Consider the following 23,111-nt stretch of genomic DNA (forward strand, 5'->3'; position numbering starts at 1 on the left):
TAGTTACTTAGGGGATGAATTTCTCCATGGACCTATTGCATCTACTTGTGAGTTGCAACAAATCTTATAGCTGATCATTAAAGGGATTTATAGCTTAATTTACCATTGCTTGAGAATGACGTGACAAGTCAAATTACAAGATGCTGTTCACCATTAAAGTTCTAATAGAAGTTAAAGTTAAGGAATAATAAATTGAATGAAAACAACCAATATAACTACGATAATCAAAAGTTTGATACTTCTAATAAACATTTGTGAATCAAGAGTATGATACTTCTAATAAACATTTGTGAATGGAATAATATGTGGTGTATTTTTTTTTGTTTCTGATTATATTAGCAATTAAGGAATTAATCAATTTAACGATATATGCACTACAAAATATCATAGTTTAGTATAACTTTATTGTTAAGTCATATTATATCTTTTTTTTATTTTAAAATGCAAAAACTTTTAAACATCATTAATATGTTTGTTTATTAGTACAAACTCCGTATTTTCTATACAAGATCGTGGGTTCAAAGCATGACGAACATGATAGCTAATTAGCTATTTATACTTCTTCTTTTGAACATTGCCTTGTCCCAAACCTAACTCCTAACCTCCCGGTCTTGGTAGCCGTTAGTCCATGAAATGTCGTCATCATCTTCATCTTCATCAACATCAATATTTTATTTTAACGGAGAACATCAACAACATTTCGTTAATGGAGGAATTGATTTTATCAGTAGATCACTGCCTCACTGCTGCTCTTTCTCATTCATAAATTCTCCTCATTGATTCAATGAAATGCCGGTTCACTTTTATCGCGCAATTTTTGCGATTAGGTATGCAACTCATCATCGCTTTATGATCGCCATTGCTTTTCACTTTTCCTAATTTTTTGATTATTGTTGGCATCAGAATTTCTATTTGCTGATAAATGATAATGTAGTATGAATTCGAAATTACGCCTCAATGTTGTTGATTATATTGATCATGAATAAGTTATGTGACTGATTTTTTGGATTTGTTTTTGAATTTAGAGCTTAAATGATGGATTGAGCTTAAAATTTGATTAGAATTGCACTGGTTTATACTTGATTATTTAGGTTATTAAATATTTGCTCTGATAAATCAAATATGAAATTCAAAACAGAAATAAAAGTGAAGATTAATGAGAAAACTGCTGACAGCAACAAATCGATACAAGTTACACAAAATTTATCATATATTATGAACAAGTTGATATAACACAAGAAAATCAAGCTGGTGATTTTTATATGAATCATTCCTTGTTCAATTTTGATGCCAAAATTTGGAGCGAAATGATGGAATTCACTTCATAAGCTGAAAGATCATTCCGAGGAGTTTTTGTTTGTTGCCTGATTGGATGATGTACACAATCTATTTTTGCCTTGTAAGTAGTAAAATTATCGATGTTAGGGTATGTCGATAGGTGATAGCAAGTTCTCTTGGCTAACAGGCTGACTTGGTCGTCTGGTGGCTGAGCCTTATGGCAGTTCACATACTTGGTCCTTTCTGGACAATCTGCTATTAGCTTGATGAACTGATCCTCTTCCACTTTGATAAGTATTCTAAGAATAGCATGACTTCTGTTGTGTCATACAAAGAGTAGGATGCCCATGTTTCTCTTGGAATGGAAGTGACGATGATGGAATAACCCTGTCTTTTCCGATGTATGAGCTACAATTTCAAAACATATAATGAAGATTGTGATTAAATATATATAAACAGCATGAAAACAAGAACATCTTTAATCTGCTCATTGTCCTTTAAAGGCTATGGTCCAATGAACACTTTCATAATACGCTATACAGCTTTTCTCTTAGGCTTTATTTGTTGGATGGAGACTGTGTTCGATGGACAATTATTTTTCTTGAAAAACATAGCTGAGACGAAAATACAATTATACTTTAGCTTTTCTTTGTTTGTTACATACAAGATAAGCTAGTGTATACTTTGCTTGTCTTACTTTCCTCACTTTCACTTTCTCATTTTTTTGTTTATTTTACTCCCTTGTGTTTATTGTTTTATTGGCCAGGGAAACGATTTTTATGACGACTTCTGTTAGCTGATTCCAAATCATTTGGGGACTAAGGTTTTGTTGTTGTTGTTGTTGTTGTATGAACCAAACATAAGAAACCCTAAAACCAACTTTCCCTAAATTGTATTTTCCTTCCAACCAAACACTCTTAAAACAAAATTACGATAGCCTATGTATCCTAGCAAATGTAAAATTATTGTTGAGAATGATGGATCAATACCTCAAAGGCATCTTCATCACTTGTGTCATCACCAATATATATTGGGAGAACATCGTTGGAGCTAGCCAACCCGAGGCTATCAAGTAAATATTCTAGAGCATGACCCTTATCCCATTCAATCGGTGGGCGTATTTCCAAGACCTGATAGAAAGAGAGCGCTTTATAAAATGAAAATTAAGTAATGTTTGCTATCCTTTTGACGAATATCTGAAATTGTGCTGTCCCTACTGTACCTTTTTACCTCTTGTTAGCCGGAAGTGTGGATGTTCTTCCAGTACAGACTTAACTTTCTCTTCTAATGTGCCCAAGTCCTGCAATTTAAGCATACATGTTAGAAGTGCTTTTTCATTTACTCCCACATTATCAAGCTTAAAGTGCAGCTAATGTAACTTCGTAATTATTGGGAACCAATCTGGACTGTCTATTCAACAATCCTGCATCCAAAAAGTGGAAAATATATTCGATTGACTTAGGATCATATTCTTCATAAAATCAGAGTAGCATTAGGATCACATAAGGCTCCTCTCTCCTCCTTCTGAAAGGGAGTTGTCTTGCGTTGGTGCAATGTATAATTTCTCTGTGTGTTTGTGTTAATTGCAAAATAATATTACTATAATATAAAATTTCAGATTTCTTGTCTTTTTTTTTTGAGAAATATTGGCATAATAATTTTCTAGAGGGGATCAAGGTCAGGATTGTGCTTCAAATAATAACACTAGAATATAAGTTCTCCCAAGCTGATCAACTCTACTATGTTCACTATCGCCTTCTTTTTGTGTATGTATAGGAGTTCATACCTATATATTTGTTTCTTCATGGGTGAGGGTGAGGGGGATTATGGTGATTCAGGATGGGGTGATTATGTAGCACTTTCAGCTCCAAAAGTAAGTAGTCTGCGACAACCAGGATCTTGAGATCACTCACGTGTCAGTGCAAAGGGGATTTTATATCCTTCCAGCTTGTTTTTAATAAAATTTGATGAGATTTTGTAATAGATTTGCTGAACGTTTGGCTTGCTGCTAAATTGAACAGTAACCTTAATCATAATAGCAGCTTGAATTACCTGATCTGATACATTTCTGAAGTGGACAGACATGCAGAACTTGTTGTCTTCAATGTTCACGCCTTCAACTGCTGCAGTTTTTTCTTTTAATGACTTTTGTATCTATAAGGAAAAATATGTGATGTTTAATTACATTGAATGTGAAAGATTTTGAATTTTATCATTATACAGGCAGTTCATGAATCTTTTACCAAGTACCATCAACATTACTTATTTTCTTCTGCTCTAGACAAGTAATTATCTACATGTGAAATCATCAACTAGATAACACTTCAAGAGCTGTCAACTTACTCAACTTATATACTTCTATTTCTTTGAATGTTGAGATTTCTCTGAATTAAAGCATATATAACGTATTATATGAGATGGATGCTGAATGTTAACCTGATTCATTTCAGGCAAGTACTTGGTTGCTGGTTGATAGATGACAAGCTTGTTTCCCTACAAGAGAAACACCATTAATGGAAAGGTACATGGAGGTTTGCTGCATGTGCCTTGTTTCGCAATCAGTGAAATCTATGTGCTGAAGAACCTATGCTATATTACAGATTTATGGTGCTCGTTTCTATCATCATTCTATTTGTTTGACTATTGAGCAAAAGAAAGTTATTGATTAAGGCTGAATTCATGCATAGGCTTACAGATTCATAGCTACAATAGAGGGGAAAAGCCAACATAGAGAACCTTTCGGTCTACTGCTTTTGCATGATGCTTCCAATCTCTAATCCTTAATGGCTGCAAGGGTGCCATTATATCCATCCCATGACTCCCAGCATAGTATATATTATCCAATCCGACAAATTCATATACCTATAAAAAGGTCAAAAAAAATTAGAGCTTATCTATCTTATTTTCTGGTATGATTTTATATAGGTTACACTACCTTTTCTCTGCTCCTTCCACTGATTATTGAAGTTGGGAAACAACAGCCAACTTCATGCACCACAGCACGCATCTGCAATTGCTCATTTTCTACTGTGATTAGTGATCACATGATAATGCTTTGACTGTTTAGGGGTAAATCTGCATAGAAGTGGAGCTCTCTAGACCGTGAATCAGTAGCATACATGCTGGTTATTGCTTTTGTTATTGTTGCATGATAGTGCATTGAACTTGTCAAAAATATAAAATAATTCTGAATGGTTAATGTTGCGCTGTTAATTTCTTGATGCTAATTGAAGTTTTAGCTTACATTTAACTGCATTTGTTTTTCATGTAATTTTATCTTTTATCTTTTTGTTTACCTTGTCAGTCATAAAGGCAACATCAGGGTCATTAACAATTGGTGAAAGGGTTCCATCGTAATCCAAAAACACAACTATCTTTTTGCTCTCAGCTCCATGCATCATCTTCTGGAATTTGTCCAAAGCAGAAGGGTGCTTTTCCTAATTACCATAGAAAAGGGATACATATAAGGGAATTTAAATATTGTAGTTATGGTCTGTTCTATGAAATTTTGGTCCAGCAGACCACCAGAGAACCGTAATTGTGCTTGTTCTGTACATGGCATTTCATGTATTTATATTCAACAAAGTATGTGCAACTTACTAGCCATGAGTCATATGAGTGCCAATTTGTGTTCTTGTCTTCATCAAACGTTGAGCTTGAGACCGACTTCATATTGCTAAGTTTGGCAATCAACCTAGGAAGTCCCATTGCTGAAACTGATACTTTAAATTATAAACTTTACCTGCAACAAAATGTTGTGTCAATTAGTATTATTACACCATGCTGAAAGAATATACATGTCAGAGTAATAATTTAAAAGAATCACATGCTAATTTGTGGTTTGCTTCTGCCTCCGCTACAGATCTGCTATATCTGCTTAACAAAAAGAAAAGGCTGGCTCTGACTACAAAGGTGCAATGCAGCTACTATTATGAAAGGAATGGGTGAGCTTATTATGCAGCAAGATTACATACAGCGGTTTCTACGAGTATAGATGCACGCTACCCTGGGTAAGGCTGAAATCTTGTGATCTTCATCTGCAACTTTTTGCTGTAAATTACCCTTTCCTAGATTTCCTATTTTGCTAGGATATGAGTGTCTGAAATCTGAGACCTTGATTTGACTAAATAGTGATTCATAAAGCTTCTGTTTGGCATCTTAACAAGCTAAGGTCTCTGAAGTAGTTATATAGAGAGTTGAGCATCATTGCTATAGACAAAAAAGGAGTCACAACCCTTTTTTTGTGTGGGGACAGTAGTACTTTCGGTTTCAGATGCCCACTTGAACCCTACCCCTCTCCTCTCCTTGCTTTCCTCTTTCACAAGAGGCAGGCTTAGTTCTATTCGAAGACAATTGCAAAATTGTCACTTCAAAAAGGGAGAGAGATATGATTTACAAAAAAGAAAAAAAAAAAAAAGCAAAGATGGAAGAAATAGTAGATCCAAAAGCTTTGGAGGTTATAATGTGGTACTGCTACTCATGATTTCAGGTAAACCTATATTGAATCAAACAATCTTCAATGTAATCTAATGGTTTTGGACCTTAAGTGTTTAACATTATGTATGCTACCTCCCAGAACTTTAAGGGCCACATTAGAAACCTCTGTTTTTTCTTCAGCCAGGCAATATGTTGGATTCTTTCAGAAGTGAGGTTCGAAAACGATCCAAACAGGTCACTGAGGCAGTGACGGCCACTTATTATTAGCATAGCAAGAAATAGAATAGGTACAAAAGTGATAGTGACACTGCTATCTAGTTATCTGTATTGTAGGACTTGCCATTCGTTTGCAGTGGACAATGCAATGCCACACATAATATTTTGCATGACAAACCTTAATAATTCACTACTTTTGAATGTCAAGCTGACAAGTGATGATGTAGGCATCTTCTATGGAGTATGTAATAGGTCGCTGTACTTGACATGTGGTTTAAGAAGCCTTTGGTAATAAGAGATTGTGCTAAACATGGATGTAAAAAATCTACCGGAGTTATTCATACTCGGAGCTATGGAACTTTGTCCTTGTAAGTAAGCATGAATGGTAATACTGTCATTAGGCTATTTACAGAGTCGATCATTTTAGGTGCTAATGAACTTTTTCTCGTATTAGGATATTCATCAACTCTTATCAAATCATTTATAACAAAAAGCAACCCAGTACAAGATACTGCCATGTCCAAGAATCACCATATGAGGCAATATATGGAGTCTTGTATTACGTGTAAAATTCCTACAATGTTAACTGTATGACTGAATTTATCAAATGTTCACAAAGTCAATCCCCATTTCCTGAAATCTTTGTGCTAGTTGGATGCAATACTGTAATTATATTGCTATAGCAATCTGCGTATCTTTGGCGTTAACAGGCTTCAGCCTTGGGTGTTTTGTGGGTTTCAGCTTATTAGACGTCAGACATTAGCCTTGGATGTTGGTGGTTTTCATTCTTCGTACTCGTTAAGTGTATCAAGTTTTAGGCTCCTTATATTTCAGGTCGAAACTACAAGTGTCTTTAATTTCTGCTGATTAGTTGTTAAGATCTTTATATCCCCTGCGTCGTCTAAGCTTCTGCACCTATCTGCTCCTTTTGAATACAATGGACTGAACTGTTACTTGAGTCCTGACCACCAGCAACCCCAACCCCCCTCCCCGAAAAATAGAAGGAAGAAAAAGGTCCCATACTACGCAGCTATTTTCGATGCTAATTCTATGCTTCATTGCCAGTAATGTATGATACAGGCATACAGCTAAAATTTGCTGATTTGCATTTTTTTTCTTTGACTCTGGACTATACATATAATCAAATTCTTGCTTCAGTTTGTTTAAAACTTTGAAGCTCTTGAATATGATTCTTAATATACCCTTGTTACATTATATGCAGTTTTTCTTCTAAATTTCGTACCATAATCTTTTGCAAGCATGACACAACTTAGGATAGAGATTGGAGTTCAATTATGTGGAAACATAGCAAGGACCACCACAAAAATTTGATCTCATATAGGACAAATGTATCTTTCAGTTCAAGGGATGAATCCCAACTGTCATCTGGTCGTGGTCGTTATTTATCGCCGTGCTTTCACCGACCTTCTGGCCTACATACTTTCTTACTTTAATTCTTCTTCTAAAACAATTGTGTTGGGTCCATGATCTGATGCTACTTGACAGTACTGTCACTACCCCATTGGGGTTCCCGTGATAGGAACTTTAACCCCCCTCTCATTTTCCCCAACTTGAAGGGAAAGTTTTTTTTATTAATTTTTTTTGGATAGATCACATCACATTGAGGGCTTCGTTTTTGTGTACCTATTAAATGATAGAATTGCAGCCATGTTACTCAGACACGGACGGATTGAGCGTCTATTCGAATACGGGTGTCTAAGTGTCTGATTTGGCTGTTTTATAGTAGAAAAAAAGTCAAGTTTTTAGTTTAAAATGAAGTATCCAAGTAAAGTATCATGTCGGACATAAAGTCTTTAGTCAAGTTATTAGTTTTTAGTTTAAAATGAAGATCACATCACAATTTTTTTTATCTTATAAAAGTTTTACTTTTCCTGTGAAAAACAATAATAATAATACGTCTTTAGTGATGGTGAGAGAGGGAACATAGTCTTTCATCCCTTGAACACTCAATATGAATATTAAATATACAAAGGACTTTTTATGTTGGAGCAAATTTTAAGATGTAAGATCTTTCTAATTTCTAGTCATGTACTTATTTCATAGCATAAAACTTGCAAGCTAATGATTAGAAGAGCCTTGTTAGATGGCAATGGAATTAGATTTCTAGACTAAAATAATGGTGTTTGTATGATTTTAAATTGTGGAATATTGCTTTTAGGGTTTTGAATTTGTTTTAATGATAAGGAAAAAAGGAAGAATTAGGAGACGTAGGGAGGGAAACTCCTGATATCATATAATGAAAAGAGTGTATTTTTCTCCATGGTCTATGTGGATATTTCTTGTTATTAATTAATTTTATAAAAAAAGGGATGTGTTATATACAGTAGAAAAAAAAATGCTAAATACAGCAAAATATATTAAAAGACTAACCTATCCTTGGGGGGTCATCTATCACAAATGACCCCGTTTTGGGGGGGACCTCCCTAAGGGGGGGTCATCTATGATAAATGACCCTCCGAAAAATATAAAATATGACTTACGCGGTAAAGGAAAAAGTGTGTGTGTTTATATTTTCAAATTTGCTATGGGGTGAGTAATAATTGTGCAATTATATTATTAAAAAAAATTAAATTAACCATGATTAAGTTAGCCATAATTTTAGATGTTGTATTTAGCCTTTTTCTTTGCTGTATATAGAACTTATGTAAAAAAAAAACTTAAAAAGAGTCACTATGTTTGAAGGCTGGATAAGGCTTCTGGTCCACTAAGGTCTTATTATAACTTTTTATAGCTATTTAAATTTTAACCTGTTTTTTATAATTATATTGTTATTTAGTTAACGAATTGAGGGTCTTATCATCACAACCATCTTTGACCAAGATTTGCCAAAAAAGGAGTAAATTATGGGTCTGAGTCATGTGTAGAAGGTCTTTATGCTAATTGCTAGGTGCCTAGCATCAGGGACAGTGGCGGATTTAGAAAAAAAAAATTAGTGCATTCAAAACGTAATTATTTAATTTTATCGGAGTTAAATGGTCAATTTTTCAAGATAATTTTCAAAAAGTCAAAATTTTAAAATAAAGTTTTTGCAATTTTACCAATTCAAATGAGTCAAGTGACCTCACCTATTCTTAAGTAGATCCGCCACTGATCAATGGGGGATTAAGGGGTTTTATCTTACCCTATAGCACCTAGCCACCTACCTTCAACTTCAATGTTAGCAACGACCCAAGTTGCTTTGGTCCCCCTGGCGAAGCCAAGAGATAAGCTGTGTGCGATGTAGCTAGCTATATAGGAGAGCTTCATTACTTTTTTGGTGTTTGACATGAACTTTGTGACTGGTTTAGTATCCCCAGATTTGGTACGATCATAATCAGGCACTCCCAAGACCATATACAAGGGTGGGAAGGCAACACTTGAATTAGCTATACTAAAGTTAGCCATAGGATCTTTTTATGGGAGCAATACCGCGTAGGACATTCTTCTGTTTATGTTATTTATTTTTTAGAAAGCGTAAGCTGTTGTATGACTGATCATAATAAGGTTTTGTTTGGTTGACAAAACAAGTCATGAGAAGTGCAAATTTTTAGGAAGTAGAAATATATGAAGTTGTTTGGTTGGCAAAATCATGGGAATTTGCACTTCCTAGGAAGTTCTACTTCCTCCAAAATGGAGGAAGTTACTTACCTAGGTCCCCCTTGGTAAGTAGAGCTTCCCATAGGAAGTTCTACTTCCCATTATCAACCAAACACAATTTTACACTTAGGAATTTCAAATACATGGAAAAAATAACTTCCTAGGAAATATGACTTCCTATATACAACCAAACAAGGCCTAAGTGTAACTTCCCACATGAATCTCTATTTAACTAAAGGACTCGAGATAAGTAATTTCTTTATTTTGTATGAAGTAGAACTTCTAAAGAATGTAACTTCTTGTGCTTTTTAATCAATCAACAACTCGGAGAGGTTTCATCTTCCCACATACGTGACAAAGAAACACTTAAGACTCTGTCAACTATGTGACTATCTTCTTTTCTATCCAAAAACTTGAATGTATATAGAGAGTATTTTAAGAAAAAAAACGAAAAGCGCTTTTTTTGTGTGTACTGTGTTATACACAATTTTTATTAATAGAGAATATCGTGCACAGTACATTATTAACATAAAATTTCCATCTCTCCACTCCACAGTTGCAGTCTGGCAGCAAAATCGTGGGCAAGAGTCATCGAGAGGAATGAACTTTTACCTTTGTGTTACATGGTTTGGTCAATATTATGGTTTCTACTTTTTAACCAAAAGGTAAGAAGGTTTCACACTCGCAAATAGTATGAGTGGAGTACTTCGTAACACATAAAAAGAATGCTAGATGGATTAATTAACATAAAGTTTTAACTACTATTGCAATGGTTGAGTGAAAAGTTGAGAATTGCCCTCGACAAAGTATTTTTTCCCCTTGTTTTCTAAATTATTTACTTGTGAGTACATTATTTCGTAAAAAAATATAAACTGAGTTATGGCTAATCGACTTACTTGTCATTCAGACTTTTTTTTTTGTAATAATCACAGAAAATAAGGAAAGTTACTAATAAATTGGATAATAAAAGTTTAATAAAGTTTATTATCTTGTAATGCATTCAGTTAAATGCAGAATTTTCATACTAGTGGATTATTTGATGACTCTCTGGCTTGATTAGTCGGAGATCCATATGACCATATTCGTATATTGGTGGGTTCAAAATAAATATAAAATATCTTAGTAGGGTCAAATAGTTTATTTTGTACTTAATTAAAAAACTACAAATTTTTGTTTTTGTACTAACAAAAATTCAGAAAATCAAAATTCGTCCACAACTTACTATGTAGATCCACCCAGGGGGAACACACAAGTGTAAGGTATTCTTTCTTTGTTTAGTTCCTCAAAAATAATTTAGAGGGGAAAAAAAAGGAAAAATGAAAATAAAGGGAAAAGGATGGATGGGAGAAGAAGAAGCTAAAGTGGAAATAATAGATTAAGAGGAATATGTGAACCTTATTATAAAAGGAAAACATTTTCTATTCTCAAGAACTATTTTTCACCTTTGTAAAAACCATTTCTCACATTTTACAAATCAAACAAAGAACTAGATTCATCTTTTCTAGGGTAAGGTAATCAAGGATGTCTTGGCCTAGTGAACGATAAGTCACAGGTTCGAATCCCCTTCCCCTTCTTTGTACTTTGTACTGCTTTCGTGACTTATATGGATCGGAAAAAAAAAAAAAAAAACTTTTCTAGGTTAAGGTTTTCCTCCTTAATGCTCTCTTATCGAAATTCAACACCTCAAAATTTGAATTTTAGCTAGTCATAATCCATGACTTCAACCCTAAATAGTTTGCTCAAAGTGACATTTCCTTGTTCTAGAATCTAGATTTTTTTTTTTTTTTTTTTTTTTGTATGGCTCGTGTATAGCTAGCAGTTTATGTTTATGGCGAGTAATGTAGAATGCATGGATCAACGGAGATGATGCATACTACAAGTTAAATGAGAAGTGTCGTATATATTAAGTAAAATAAGGAAATTAAACATCTCATATGATATAATGTATGATAAAAAGAAGCATACCAACTTTTATCTTCCAATAGTGGTGTAATGTGTTGCGGACCTACGATATCTGACAGAGAGAGGATGATAAAGTGACAATATGGGTTTTGAACAAGTAAATTGAAACAGAGAGAAAAGGCATAAAACAGAGATGAGTTCTATGAAGCAAGAAATTTATGTTAATGGCAGTAGATGAGGAATAGACTACTAGAGAGCTACTATATATAGATTATAGACACGAGCCCATCAGTGTTGTGTTGAGATCCTCTACAGTTTCAAAATAACTCTACACGGTAGAGTTCGTTAAATATCAGTCATTGATTAAGAAATCAAAGGCTTGTATTTTCTTTCCCAAAAATCCCTTCTCTCGAGCTTTGCCCAATTCAGATTCGTTCTAATGAGAATATTTATAGTACACCTGGGTGTACCATGCTCATGGTACACCCAAGACTATTTTCTCCAAATGAGCAAAATGAGCGAATGAGCAAAATGAACAAATGAGCAAACACTTTTATTGCAAAATGAGCACACACTTTTATTACAAAATGAGCAAATGAGTAAATGAGCAAAATGCTCATATGAACAAATCTGGTGTCAAATGAGCACCTGAAATTCTAATTTATAAGCAAAATAGTCTTGGGTGTACCATGCTCATGATACACCCAAGACTATTTTCTCCAAATGAGCAAAATGAGCGAATGAGCAAAATGAACAAATGAGCAAACACTTTTATTGCAAAATGAGCAAACACTTTTATTACAAAATGAGCAAAATGAGCAAATGAGTAAATGAGCAAAATGCTCATATGAACAAATTTGGTGTCAAATGAGCACCTGAAATTCTAATTTATTACAAGAATACCCCTGGGTGTACCATGCTCATGGTACACCCGGGTGTACCATGAGTGAACTCTCGTTCTATATATTTTTTGTTCAGATTATTATCGAATGTAATATATTTAGTAAGAATAAGTATTATTCCCTCCGTCTCATATTATAGTGTTTGTTTGTTTTTTACACGGTCTCCAAGATGTAACTTTGACCTTTAATATCTTCAATTTTGTATTAATAAAAAATATAAAAAAATGATATTGTGAAATTACACATTGAAACGAATCTAACAAGATCTTACATGAATATGTTTATTTATATATGCAAATGAGAATATTCGGTCAAAGATTTTACAGTTTGACCCACCAAAAATGAAGTAGGTACTATGTTATGGAACGGAAGGAGTAATATACTTAGTAAAATAAGTAGTATATTTTATAAAATAAATAGGATATTTAGTCAACATAGTAATATATATTAGATACAATCACATCTCATTGATAGTACACCAATAATCAGGTTATTTGTAATAAACATTATTAACCAAGATGTAATCCATTTTCAATTAAACTTTAACCTCTTTTTTTTTACCTTGTGGGACCACTTTCACATATGATTACATTTTTAGGAGAAAATGATTACCACGAAATATCTTTAATATATGATACATTTCAATTATTACTTCAGTGTTCTCATGCTCTCATATAAGAAGTGTTCACACGAGAATTTTATATAGTGATACTTTTTAACCAACAAGTATTTTTTTTTTGGCTAACATGTAATTATATAGATTTTCAAGAAAATGGATCATGTGATATTTTAATAAAGGGTTTCATTTTTAGTAAAATTGATTATTGTTCGCTATTACAAGAATTTTCTCTTTATTGGGTCTTAGGGTGAGAAGTTGAGAACTCAGGAGTTAGAGTTACGCTATAAATTATTTGAGTCAATAGCAATTTGTTTGCTTTTTTTTTGTTTCTCTATGTTAGAGTTACATTACAATCAAAGTTAAATCTCCTTTTACTTTTCACATGAAGAAGTCTTCTCACTTGAACTTGGTTCTCTATATAATTCAAAAAAAAAAAATCCAATTTTATGAACTTGTCTTAAATGAACTTATGTGAAATATATGAACTAATATATATGAACTTATTAAAATTTATCGAAATATCTTATAAGATGTAGAACTTACATGAACTGAACTAAACTTATCTTACTTTAAAAAATAAAACTTAATTTCTTAAGGTGACGAGAGCGCAATCTTAGTCTTCCATCTTGTGCTTATCGATCTATGTTTCTGTCTCATCTATTCTAGGCAAGAAGGACACACTTTTTAAATTTGCCATCAAAATTTCTTTAGCTTGTTGGCATAGAATTAAAGCTGTACAAGCCTATATAACTTAGTCCGAGTAGTTTAGTCTTTACCATATAATTTCTTTAATATATGACGTATGAGTTAGATGGGCAACGTACCACAATTCAAAGCTCATTAGCTACCAAATACTCCATCTATCTCAAATATATTTAGTAGTGTAATCCATAAGAAGAAAGAAGAAGTAGAGAGCAAAAACAGGTGCATGTGAACTTAAAAGGAATACGTTCCTAAATGGTAATAGTTTGAATACAAGCATGGCCCATGGGTGTCTATCAATCTATGTTTTTTTTTTTTTGTTTGCACCCGAATCACCCTTCGGGTTACATCCGGATCGAGGTCAAGTTCGGGATGGTTAGGTTCCATTCCTCTCCCAAGGGTGTCGCGGGGGTTCGAACACGGGTCCGTCCTACCAAAGCCAATTCCTATCACTACTGGGCCAACACTTGGTTGTCTATCAGTCTATGTAATTCACCTGGCACCATTAAAAACCGATTCCACCTCATAAATTGAAAAGAGAGAAAGGATAGAAAGAATAGTCTATAATTCATAGTTTCTTTATGTAATTATGTCCACATTAGAAAAATTAACTTGCGGTAATGTAACATATTAAGATCAAGATTGTGGTTAAACTGCAAATCAAACAATACCAAAGTCAACCTCCATAACAATTTGACTTTTGCACTTGTTAATGCTCGATTTGATATCTATTAAACTATGAACAATTGTTTGATTTGGGGTTTTTTTTTTCAAAATTGATCATTAAACTACATTGTGAGATTTTTCTGACACTCATACATAGTATCAGCATTTGTAATATGCATAAAAAAAACTATATATCACTTATATATAGTTCTTTTCTTTTATTACCAAAAATAAATCATAAGATTTAGTCAAATGATAAATAGCTTTTCAGTACTCACAAGCTAGCGGACTATATGGTTAGGAAGGTGCACGACTATCCTTCCCTTTTGTATTGGTTCCCTCCCTATTGTATTGATTTCTCTCCTAATCATCCATAAAGATGTTTTAGGCTGTCCCTCAAATTAGGAGTTAAGTCTAAGTTTTTTTTCCAACAGAAACGATATAACATGTTTTTGGCCAAAACAAATGAAAAGGCCAATAGTCAAAATTAAACACTTGTTTGATTTGTGTCTAGAAAGAGTTAGCCAATGAGAATGTCATTTACATTTTTATTATTAGTAGTTTGATTGATTGACTAGATTAACAAGTTTAAAGCCAGCCATTATAAGTTGGCAAAAAGTCATGTTTCAAACAACCCATCCTATACACTTGGCTAAATAAGAGAATTGTAGTAGCTTTCCAAAAATAGCCAATCGTCATAATCCTTCTGGACAAGATTATAGCTAGTGAGCCATCACCTCATAATCATTCCTTTATTTAAATCAATCTTCAAATTTTATGGTATAAGATGGTGTTTTTGAGTACAAAGAAACCCATATGCTAATTTGATTTATGCTTTTGTTGTTCGACAAGTAGTATTGTCAGTTGTTTTGGAGCTTTATTAAAGTTAAACACTAATAGAAACACTTAAGTAAGAGCACTTATACAAGATTCCAACCATCCCATTCAGCCACATGCAATGCTTGGTCTCTGATTTTACTCCAATAATTAGTGTTTTTCCTCCACATTGTCTTTAGATGGATGGTACTCGACCAATTATTGTCGTTAGTCATTAAGGATATTTGGGTGTATTAGTTTGAAATTTAGGGGTACTCCATATATTTTAAAAGCTTAGAAGGTACCACGTTAATTTTTTGAAAACTCTTGGTGAAAAAATCGTTTTTTTTTGTGTTCATTATACTTGTCCACTTGTACAAGTTGATAAAAAATTATATCTTCATTATCATTCCACTATTCTCATATTCTCATATAAGAAACACATACACACATATTTTCATTCAGACAAACGATCACCTAATACACTCTCTTTTTTACAAAATTTTCTATACCTTTTGTTTAAGTCCATTTCTTGGACATATTCATGAGTCTACTTTATTGATTCCTTAAGTGATAATAGTTTGTTTTCTTTCTATACTACCTTATCATCAAGATAAATTTGTTCAAAATACTACAAATTACAATTCAAAACTTAATACTCAATTACTTCATTATTATTTGTTGTTTTAACTTTTCATATTAGGGTATTCTTTTACCAAATAGTCTTTGATCACTTGACAAGACTCTTATCTTAAATCTTAAAACTGTTGAGTCTGAATCTTTTCAAATATGGTTTTTTAGTGATAAGGATCATCTTATTTTCTTCCTCAACTCTCGAGCACCTAACCTAATACTAGATTAAGAAAATGTGAAAATTGAGATTTGGACAAAATCTTTATTTGAAATATTCTTGTTTGGAATATTCTTTTTATATTTTAGATTTACAATAGCTTATTTTCTTATTTTTCTTCATTTTATCCCCCAAATGTCCCACTTAATGGACCTCACTAGTCACTACCTTCTCTACCCACCTAATATTAATCATTTATTTACCATAGATGTCCAGCCTAATAGGTCTCCCTTAATATATTAAATCCACCTACCCATTTATCTTATTACTAACCCAATCCACTTGACTCCTTCCCACATTATTTATAGAAATAAGAAAGAAACAGAGGAAGGGAGTATATATTGTGGATGCTCACACAAAATTATGGGAGGAAATAATACAAAAAAATTGGCCTTGTTTTAACCTACATTAGAGGATTGCCTAATATAGACAACTGTAGGAGCTTTTTGACCCAAACCTCTGATTTTAGAAAAGATAGTGGAAGGAGCTTTTTGGTGAGAGAAAATTGGAAATATTAAGGTGAAATGACAATTAAATGAAAATATAATTACCTACAATTGGAATTATAAGAGAACGTCTACTTTTAATTTAAAATTAGGCACGGTCCAAGCCAATATTAAGGAGAGAATATGCCATCTTTTTTAATATTGTGACTAGTTTAATCTATTTAGGAACCAATGTAATCTATTTCGTGACTAGTTTAATTGATTCAGTAATGATATTCTTTAACCCATTGAGTGACTAGTTTAATCCATTTAGTGACTAGTTTAATTCGTTTCGTAAGACTATCGAGTTATTTTTTGAAATTGTCTGTTGTAGTTCGAGAATCAAGAAAACAAAGAAAGGAGAAGAAAAGGAATACCTATAATAGTGTTAGGTTACAGTGAAATGTAATGGACTTGTTAGAAAAATTCAATATTAAATTAATCTTATTTTATATTAAAATGAGACCGTCTATTCTAATAATTTATAAATCGCCTATAAACTATTTACCAAACACTCACACGATCAGCTAACAAGTTCATTGTCGGATATGGCCGAAATATGTGGAAAAGAAGAGAAATATTACAGTACACACTACACACTACACACTACACACTACACACTACACACTACACAGTATAACTGGCTTTTGGATGCAATAATTGAAAATTCCTTTATCTATAAGAGCATCAAGCCTACAATACCGGTATGTTGTGCTTATACAAAGCATTGGAAGTTAGGAGATGCTACTTTACCTAATGATTGATATGGACATTTCAAACTAACTTATTGTAATAATTTAATTTCTATGGTATACTTTTCTAAAAGTTCGTGTGATTTATGCTGTGGAATTCCACTTGAATGACAGTAAGTTGAACTGGTTAAAGTTACTTTTTTAATAAAGCAAGTTTAGTTTAATTTCTGAAGTTAATTTTAACCATGATCAGATTGATCACTCTGTTCCTGTTATATTTTCATTTGTAGGTCACTTATGTCGCAACTCGCACCACAACATTTCTTTTAGCTAGGCATTAATGCATCATGGCCTCATGGGTGATGGATTGATGGTCTGTTAAGCACGTTTCGAGCATATGTACATTGGTAAATTTCATATGCTTCTTAAGATTTTGTGTAACATGCAAATGAAGTGTGATTAGCTGAATACTTAGCGAACATAACTTTTTATTAAAAGAGAAATTTTATTAATTGAAGGTCAAACGACATCTACAATAGATATTAAAAAAAACTAAAATATGATTAAACAAGATTAAATCAAATCCGTCTTTGAAAAACTACAATGAACCAGATCGTACAATACAGCGTTGCTCCCTTGTATTTGCTGAATCAAACCGCTATTGACGAGAAAGTCTATCATTCCGACATAGTTTGGGAAGAGCATTCTTAATCGAGGCAGGTTAACTGCATCCGAGATTCCAATACCTTAATGTTGAGTCTCGAACTTCAACCAATGAGAATAATTTCTCATACCTAAACACAAAAAAAGGCATACTCACAACTCCTATAGGGGAGAGGGAGATCTCCACAACTGAGACTAAAAACTTGTTATTGAGACTAAACACCTCATAACAGGGTTTGAAGAAAATCTCATAGAGAGTACTAAAATTCAACAAAACAAGAAAATGAACTAAAAACTGAAATAAAAGGGGAAAAGGAGCTTATGATAGATGAAATCATCCATGACAATCCCTAATTGATGAAGAAGGAATAGGGGATGCTAGGGTTTTAGAAAAAGAGAGGGGGAGTGGCTCTCTTTAACCTACATAACTTAATGCAAGGAATCAATGTCAAAAATCAAGAAAATTAGAGTTAGTGTATGTTTATGTAACTCAAGGTCAGATTTGTTAAAGAGAAAATATTAAACTCATTAGAGGTATATAATACCAACAATATATGTCTTTGTACTTTTACTTGAAATAATGTGATCATATCTAGTTTGATCTGATTTTGGTTGAAGGTTGAAGAATCATCCTATAACAATAACGATAATACAATGATAACATAATTGCATTTTGTAATTGTGAATTTTGGAGATGATTAATTTGACTTAAATTTGAACATTAATTTTTTTTAAATATGAAAAAAGGATTTAAAGGAATTAAAGCAATTCTAAAGATGTGTTTTCTTCACCTTAATTCTCTTTCTTTATTATCTACATGTTTTGACTTTCACTTTTGCCAACAAACAACTTTGGCCATTAAACTATCTAACAATAAATAAGTAAATAAAGTAGATATTTTAAAAATATATGTTGAAACGAATTTAACATCTCAGTGACTATGTTTTTCCTTATGCATAAATCACAAATGATGAAAATAATTGAGGGTTTACATCAGTACATAGTCCATACTAGTTAAGGACCTTCATCGAGCTATACAAGTGAAATTTGCAAAAATTGAGATGATTCTGTCATGCTCCACTCCACTCCACTCAAAAATTACAGTCCATACTAGCCAAAGGCAGCTTCACCTCAGCTGCATGCTCCAACTTCAAAATTTATTTTCCCCATCTTGATAGAATAAGCAAGCCTATAACTGTAAAACAAGATGTAGCAACAATACCCACCACAAGGGAAAAAGCATAAACAAGACTGGGTAGATTCAAAGCTTTTTGGATCTTCCTTAAACCTTTGTCAATAACTGGAGCTAGTGCTGCCGCCCCTGCCACTCGAAAGGGTCTTGTGACGTTGTTTCCAGCCCACATCAAGAGAACAATCTGGAATATGAGACTCTCGTGAGGATTCAAAAAGCATTACACACTGTTACAGTGGATTCATACCAGGTCCTTAACTTCGATAACCAAAATCAGCAGGGTACATGAACATTCACTTGGAACATAAAATTTGCAAAAGCAACTACTGGTAGTGAGGTGCTATCAGTCGAGATATGACAGTCATGCAGTATAGGAGCCCATGCATAGGGGGCTTCATGATTATGTATATTGGGGTAAAACTAAAATGGGTATCCTCCTAGATAAAGGGGATCATTGGGGAAAAAGGATGATTGGATTCTAAAATACAATCACTATGTGGGGTTTCATTTTTTTCGATATCAGCCATTAGGGGTGGTAGAAAAGTTTGATTGATGGATAGATTCTCAGGAGTCAAGTGAAATTAGCAGCATAACAATTCTGAGGAATAATCCAATGAATGATTTTTCAAAGTCTGACAGAATTCTAGCATGCCATATTGATTACATTGATGAAGAAGATTAGAGATTCTAGCTCATGATGTAATTTGCAATTCTAAGACATGAATAATCTGAATTTCGAACTTCTGTATAGTTAGAATTAGCTAAGAAGTAAATCAACGTATGGCCATATATGAAGAATTCTTGAAAGTATGTCAAAGAGTTCAATTTGCTTTGACTCTCACTTCAACCGTCCATGGTGTTCCTCTCAGGTAAAACAGGATGGGTTGGCGTTTGTGTTTGGTTTATCAGCATACTTCTCTATTTTCAGGCCATACAATGTCAGAAACTAAACTAGTCTATACTACGTCAGAACTCATCTGGCATAGTGAGGAGCTATACCAAACAAGGGAATGTAGAGAGAGATCAAAAGTGAGCAACTGGTTTAACCTACAGTCCTAATTAGTAACCTGATTCCCGTTGTACAAAGGTACCAGACATGAACATGTGCCTCACTAGAAGTTTCAGTTCTAGTGTTCAAATAATTCCTGATTTCAGCTTTCGTTCTCCTGACTTCCTAGTACCTTTTATTTTTGGCAGACTATTTCAGAAACTGTAAATGCGGATCAATTGTTCACTAGCCACTATGATCGATATTTTGTCTTTTATTATCAAATATAATTACCAACAGAAACTAAAGAAACACTGAAACAAATATTATCAGCGGTCTGTCATAAACCTAACAGGGTGACCAGAACTCTGCAAAGGACTCGAGAGATTGAAGAACCTGACCCAAGCTCAGTTATGGCCACAAATATATTCTCTATTTGGGCACGGTGGATTGAGAACCCGAACGCGATGTTCCTTCTCGTCCCATCTCGAGTGAAGATCTGAAGTAGCAAACTGAAACCTCAACCTTTATAGCAGTAGCGAAAAGTAGTTATGTAGGACTACTGGTACGAAAATGAAAAACTTCTTCACATTTTCTATGCATGTAGGATAGGTTTTCACTTATTAATATGAGCTTTACTGTTCATGTAGCACTATAGAAGATTAGAAGTGCAATAAGGATCTAAGTGATGACGCATTAGACTATAAAATCACAATCTTACATAAACTCGTTGAGGAATCAAAAACCCTGAATACTTCCAAACTACTACTATGTACAAGACAGAGTTGGTAGCTTCTGATCATGTAGTGATGTGTAAAAGAACCACTACATTGTTTCCGAGAAAGCTAAAATATGGTGTCAGAACACTAAGGGGACGTTTGGTTCATATGGTGGTATGGGTTTGGAATCAAGAATGAAAATCAAGATGGTATAGGTTTGGAACTTGATACATAATATAATGTGTTTGGCTTAATTTGGGAATGAAATGTTTCTTTTATTTTATACCTAGAGGTATTGGTATGAGTCATACCCACCTCCCCACTTGGATATCTAAACCCCATACCTTATGGGTTTGATATATGGGTTTTAAATCTATCTATTTATTAAACAAACACTAGGTATGGGTTTTGCTTATTCGAAACCCATACCTCATACCATAATCACATGAACCAAACAACTCCATTAGGAGTATGTTGACAAGCAGGTAAGTAACACTCAACACAAATTCACAACACATCACAAGTCACAACATCCTCAACAAGAACTAACACAAATAATTAGTCACACTCCCTATTCAGTTCAACACCCAAACGGGCAAAATCTGAGATAAGATGAAATTCATGAAGAAGTATGAGTAATAAACAGATATCTTCCAACAGTTCACAAATACAGTTTTCAAAAGTGAGGCTTTTAACATAATTAAACACATTAATTAGAACACAAGCAATACCAAACAAGGGACAGACTAAATAACAAATCTAGTTTAGGAAATACCCCAATTAAAGCGTTGAGATTAGCAGCAGGGTTATTGCCAGTACTCTTCTCATAACCAAGGAAAGACATGACAAAGAAAGTGGTGTAAGTGACTCCATCAAACAACCCATAAGCAAGCACAGCTGCTAGTCCAAGCTTTGCTAGTTTTGCACTCATTTCTGCTGAATTTGCCTAATTTTCCAAAATTTTCACATAAAGATCAAATCTATAACAACAAATATTGTTTATCAAGCATATAGAAGTAAGTATGAGATTTACCTTCCATTTCTGCCAAAATCCCACATTTGTTTGATCCTAAAACAGAATAAACTATGCCATGAAATCAATTTTGGGAAAATAATACACAATGTTAGCAGCTATAGGAGAGAGAAAGAGAGAAAAAAAAAACCTGTTGTTGTTCTTCAGGAGGGAGAATTTGGTCTGATGAACCAAACCCTTGGGTGCTAGAAGAGGATTTCACATGAAATTTTATTGATTTTGAGAGAATATTGTTAGTGGGTTGTATAAATTTACCAGTAAAATTGGGTTTTTCATTGATTTTTTGAAAGAGGTTGATGAATGAAGGTGACAGTTTATGGTTTAGGAGTGGAGTTGAGTGCAGTGGTGAAGCTGTGACACCAGCAGACAACATTTCTCTAGAACCCAGATCAACTTTTTCTTTTCTTTTTTCTTTGGAATACTCAGTTTTTCTTCCAAAATAAGTACTGTACTTTCTTCGGCTAACATATTAGACCACATGTGGTTCTAGACTTCTAGTTCTGTTAGGGTTGACCTACTGGGCCTAATTATGTTTGGTCTGAGTCTCTAAGGACTAAGATGTTATGTCTTTTGGTTAGTGTGGAGAATTCCATGTTGTCTTTGTTTCCTCTAATGTGTGCCCAGGGTGGTATGTTAAATTATAAGTACTTTCTTCATTTGAAAATCTTCGAATTTTTTGATTTTTACACTATTTATTGATATTTATCGGACGAAATTTTGTAAGTTCAAAATATAAAAAAAAGTTATATAAAATGTGGTTAGATTCAGCTCGATATATAATTTCAAAATATCAGTTTTATAATTAAAGTTATGTGTTGGAAAAATCTGATTAGATAAATGTTTAAGTATTAATATGAAATGAAGGAAATATAAATTCATTTTCGAGTACAATAGAAATCCAAAGGAAAAATATGTCATCAAAGGTTCTAGTTTGGTAAGCTCTAAAGAAAAAGTTATTTTTTCATAATATTTACATTAATTCAATATAGAAAAATGATATTTTATGAATTGTAAAAATGTTATAAATATAGAATGTAAGTGTTGTTGATTGAAATTGTTGGATAAGAGTAGCCCCACATAAGACAATAAGTTAGATAAGTTTATTGGAATTGTGCATCTTGATTTAATAATAAGAGATTGTTATTGGTGTAAATTTTAGAGCATCCCATACATAAGGATAATTATGAATGCAAAAGAGACAAATAAAACCTTATCACACCTAAATATCCTCAATCCTAATTATCATTTTTCTTTATGAAAAAATTTGCTTATCAAAATCTCAATATCAAAGTATCCAACATATTACAATTATTAAGTTTTCACATATTTTTTTTTTGGTGTTGAGAGAGTCACA

The 23,111-nt window shown here is 33.2% G+C and overlaps 2 protein-coding genes and 1 long non-coding RNA gene across 11 annotated transcripts; 1 reads left to right on the top strand and 2 right to left on the bottom strand.

Moving 5' to 3' along the window:
* The first annotated feature begins 369 nt into the window (after positions 1-369).
* On the top strand, positions 370-10,320 carry LOC109133802 (uncharacterized). Of its 2 annotated transcripts, XR_007269589.2 has the most exons (4): positions 489-827; positions 3,729-3,799; positions 5,141-5,288; positions 10,085-10,320. It is a non-coding gene; the product is annotated as an uncharacterized LOC109133802 (long non-coding RNA). The 2 variants fall into 2 exon arrangements; XR_007269599.2 differs by lacking the exon at positions 10,085-10,320 and having other exon boundaries at positions 370-827; positions 5,141-5,700.
* Positions 1,193-11,676, bottom strand: LOC104885430 (probable trehalose-phosphate phosphatase 4). Of its 7 annotated transcripts, XM_048635956.1 has the most exons (11): positions 5,253-5,389; positions 5,105-5,151; positions 4,879-5,020; positions 4,575-4,715; positions 4,214-4,285; positions 4,015-4,140; positions 3,715-3,771; positions 3,331-3,432; positions 2,501-2,578; positions 2,268-2,408; positions 1,193-1,686 (listed from the first exon to the last, which is right to left on the bottom strand). In XM_048635956.1, exons 3-11 carry the CDS (start codon positions 4,984-4,986, stop codon positions 1,537-1,539), a joined length of 975 nt encoding a protein of 324 aa, XP_048491913.1. In that variant the 5' UTR covers positions 4,987-5,020; positions 5,105-5,151; positions 5,253-5,389; the 3' UTR covers positions 1,193-1,536. The 7 variants fall into 7 exon arrangements, with proteins under 7 accessions (XP_048491913.1, XP_048491877.1, XP_048491940.1 ...); XM_048635920.2 differs by lacking the exons at positions 5,105-5,151; positions 5,253-5,389 and adding an exon at positions 11,494-11,676; XM_048635983.2 differs by lacking the exon at positions 5,105-5,151 and having other exon boundaries at positions 5,284-5,421.
* A 7,027-nt stretch (positions 11,677-18,703) lies between these two features.
* On the bottom strand, positions 18,704-22,236 carry LOC104885327 (hypothetical protein). 2 transcript variants are annotated; one of them, XM_010670074.4, is made up of 5 exons: positions 21,888-22,236; positions 21,758-21,793; positions 21,500-21,670; positions 20,407-20,504; positions 18,704-19,201 (listed from the first exon to the last, which is right to left on the bottom strand). In XM_010670074.4, exons 1-5 carry the CDS (start codon positions 22,128-22,130, stop codon positions 19,189-19,191), a joined length of 561 nt encoding a protein of 186 aa, XP_010668376.2. In that variant the 5' UTR covers positions 22,131-22,236; the 3' UTR covers positions 18,704-19,188. The 2 variants fall into 2 exon arrangements, with proteins under 2 accessions (XP_010668376.2, XP_010668340.2); XM_010670038.3 differs by lacking the exon at positions 20,407-20,504 and having other exon boundaries at positions 21,888-22,220.
* Positions 22,237-23,111: the final 875 nt, after the last annotated feature.

This window comes from Beta vulgaris, chromosome 1, assembly GCF_026745355.1.
Source record: "Beta vulgaris subsp. vulgaris cultivar EL10 chromosome 1, EL10.2, whole genome shotgun sequence".
NCBI lineage: Eukaryota > Viridiplantae > Streptophyta > Magnoliopsida > Caryophyllales > Amaranthaceae > Beta > Beta vulgaris.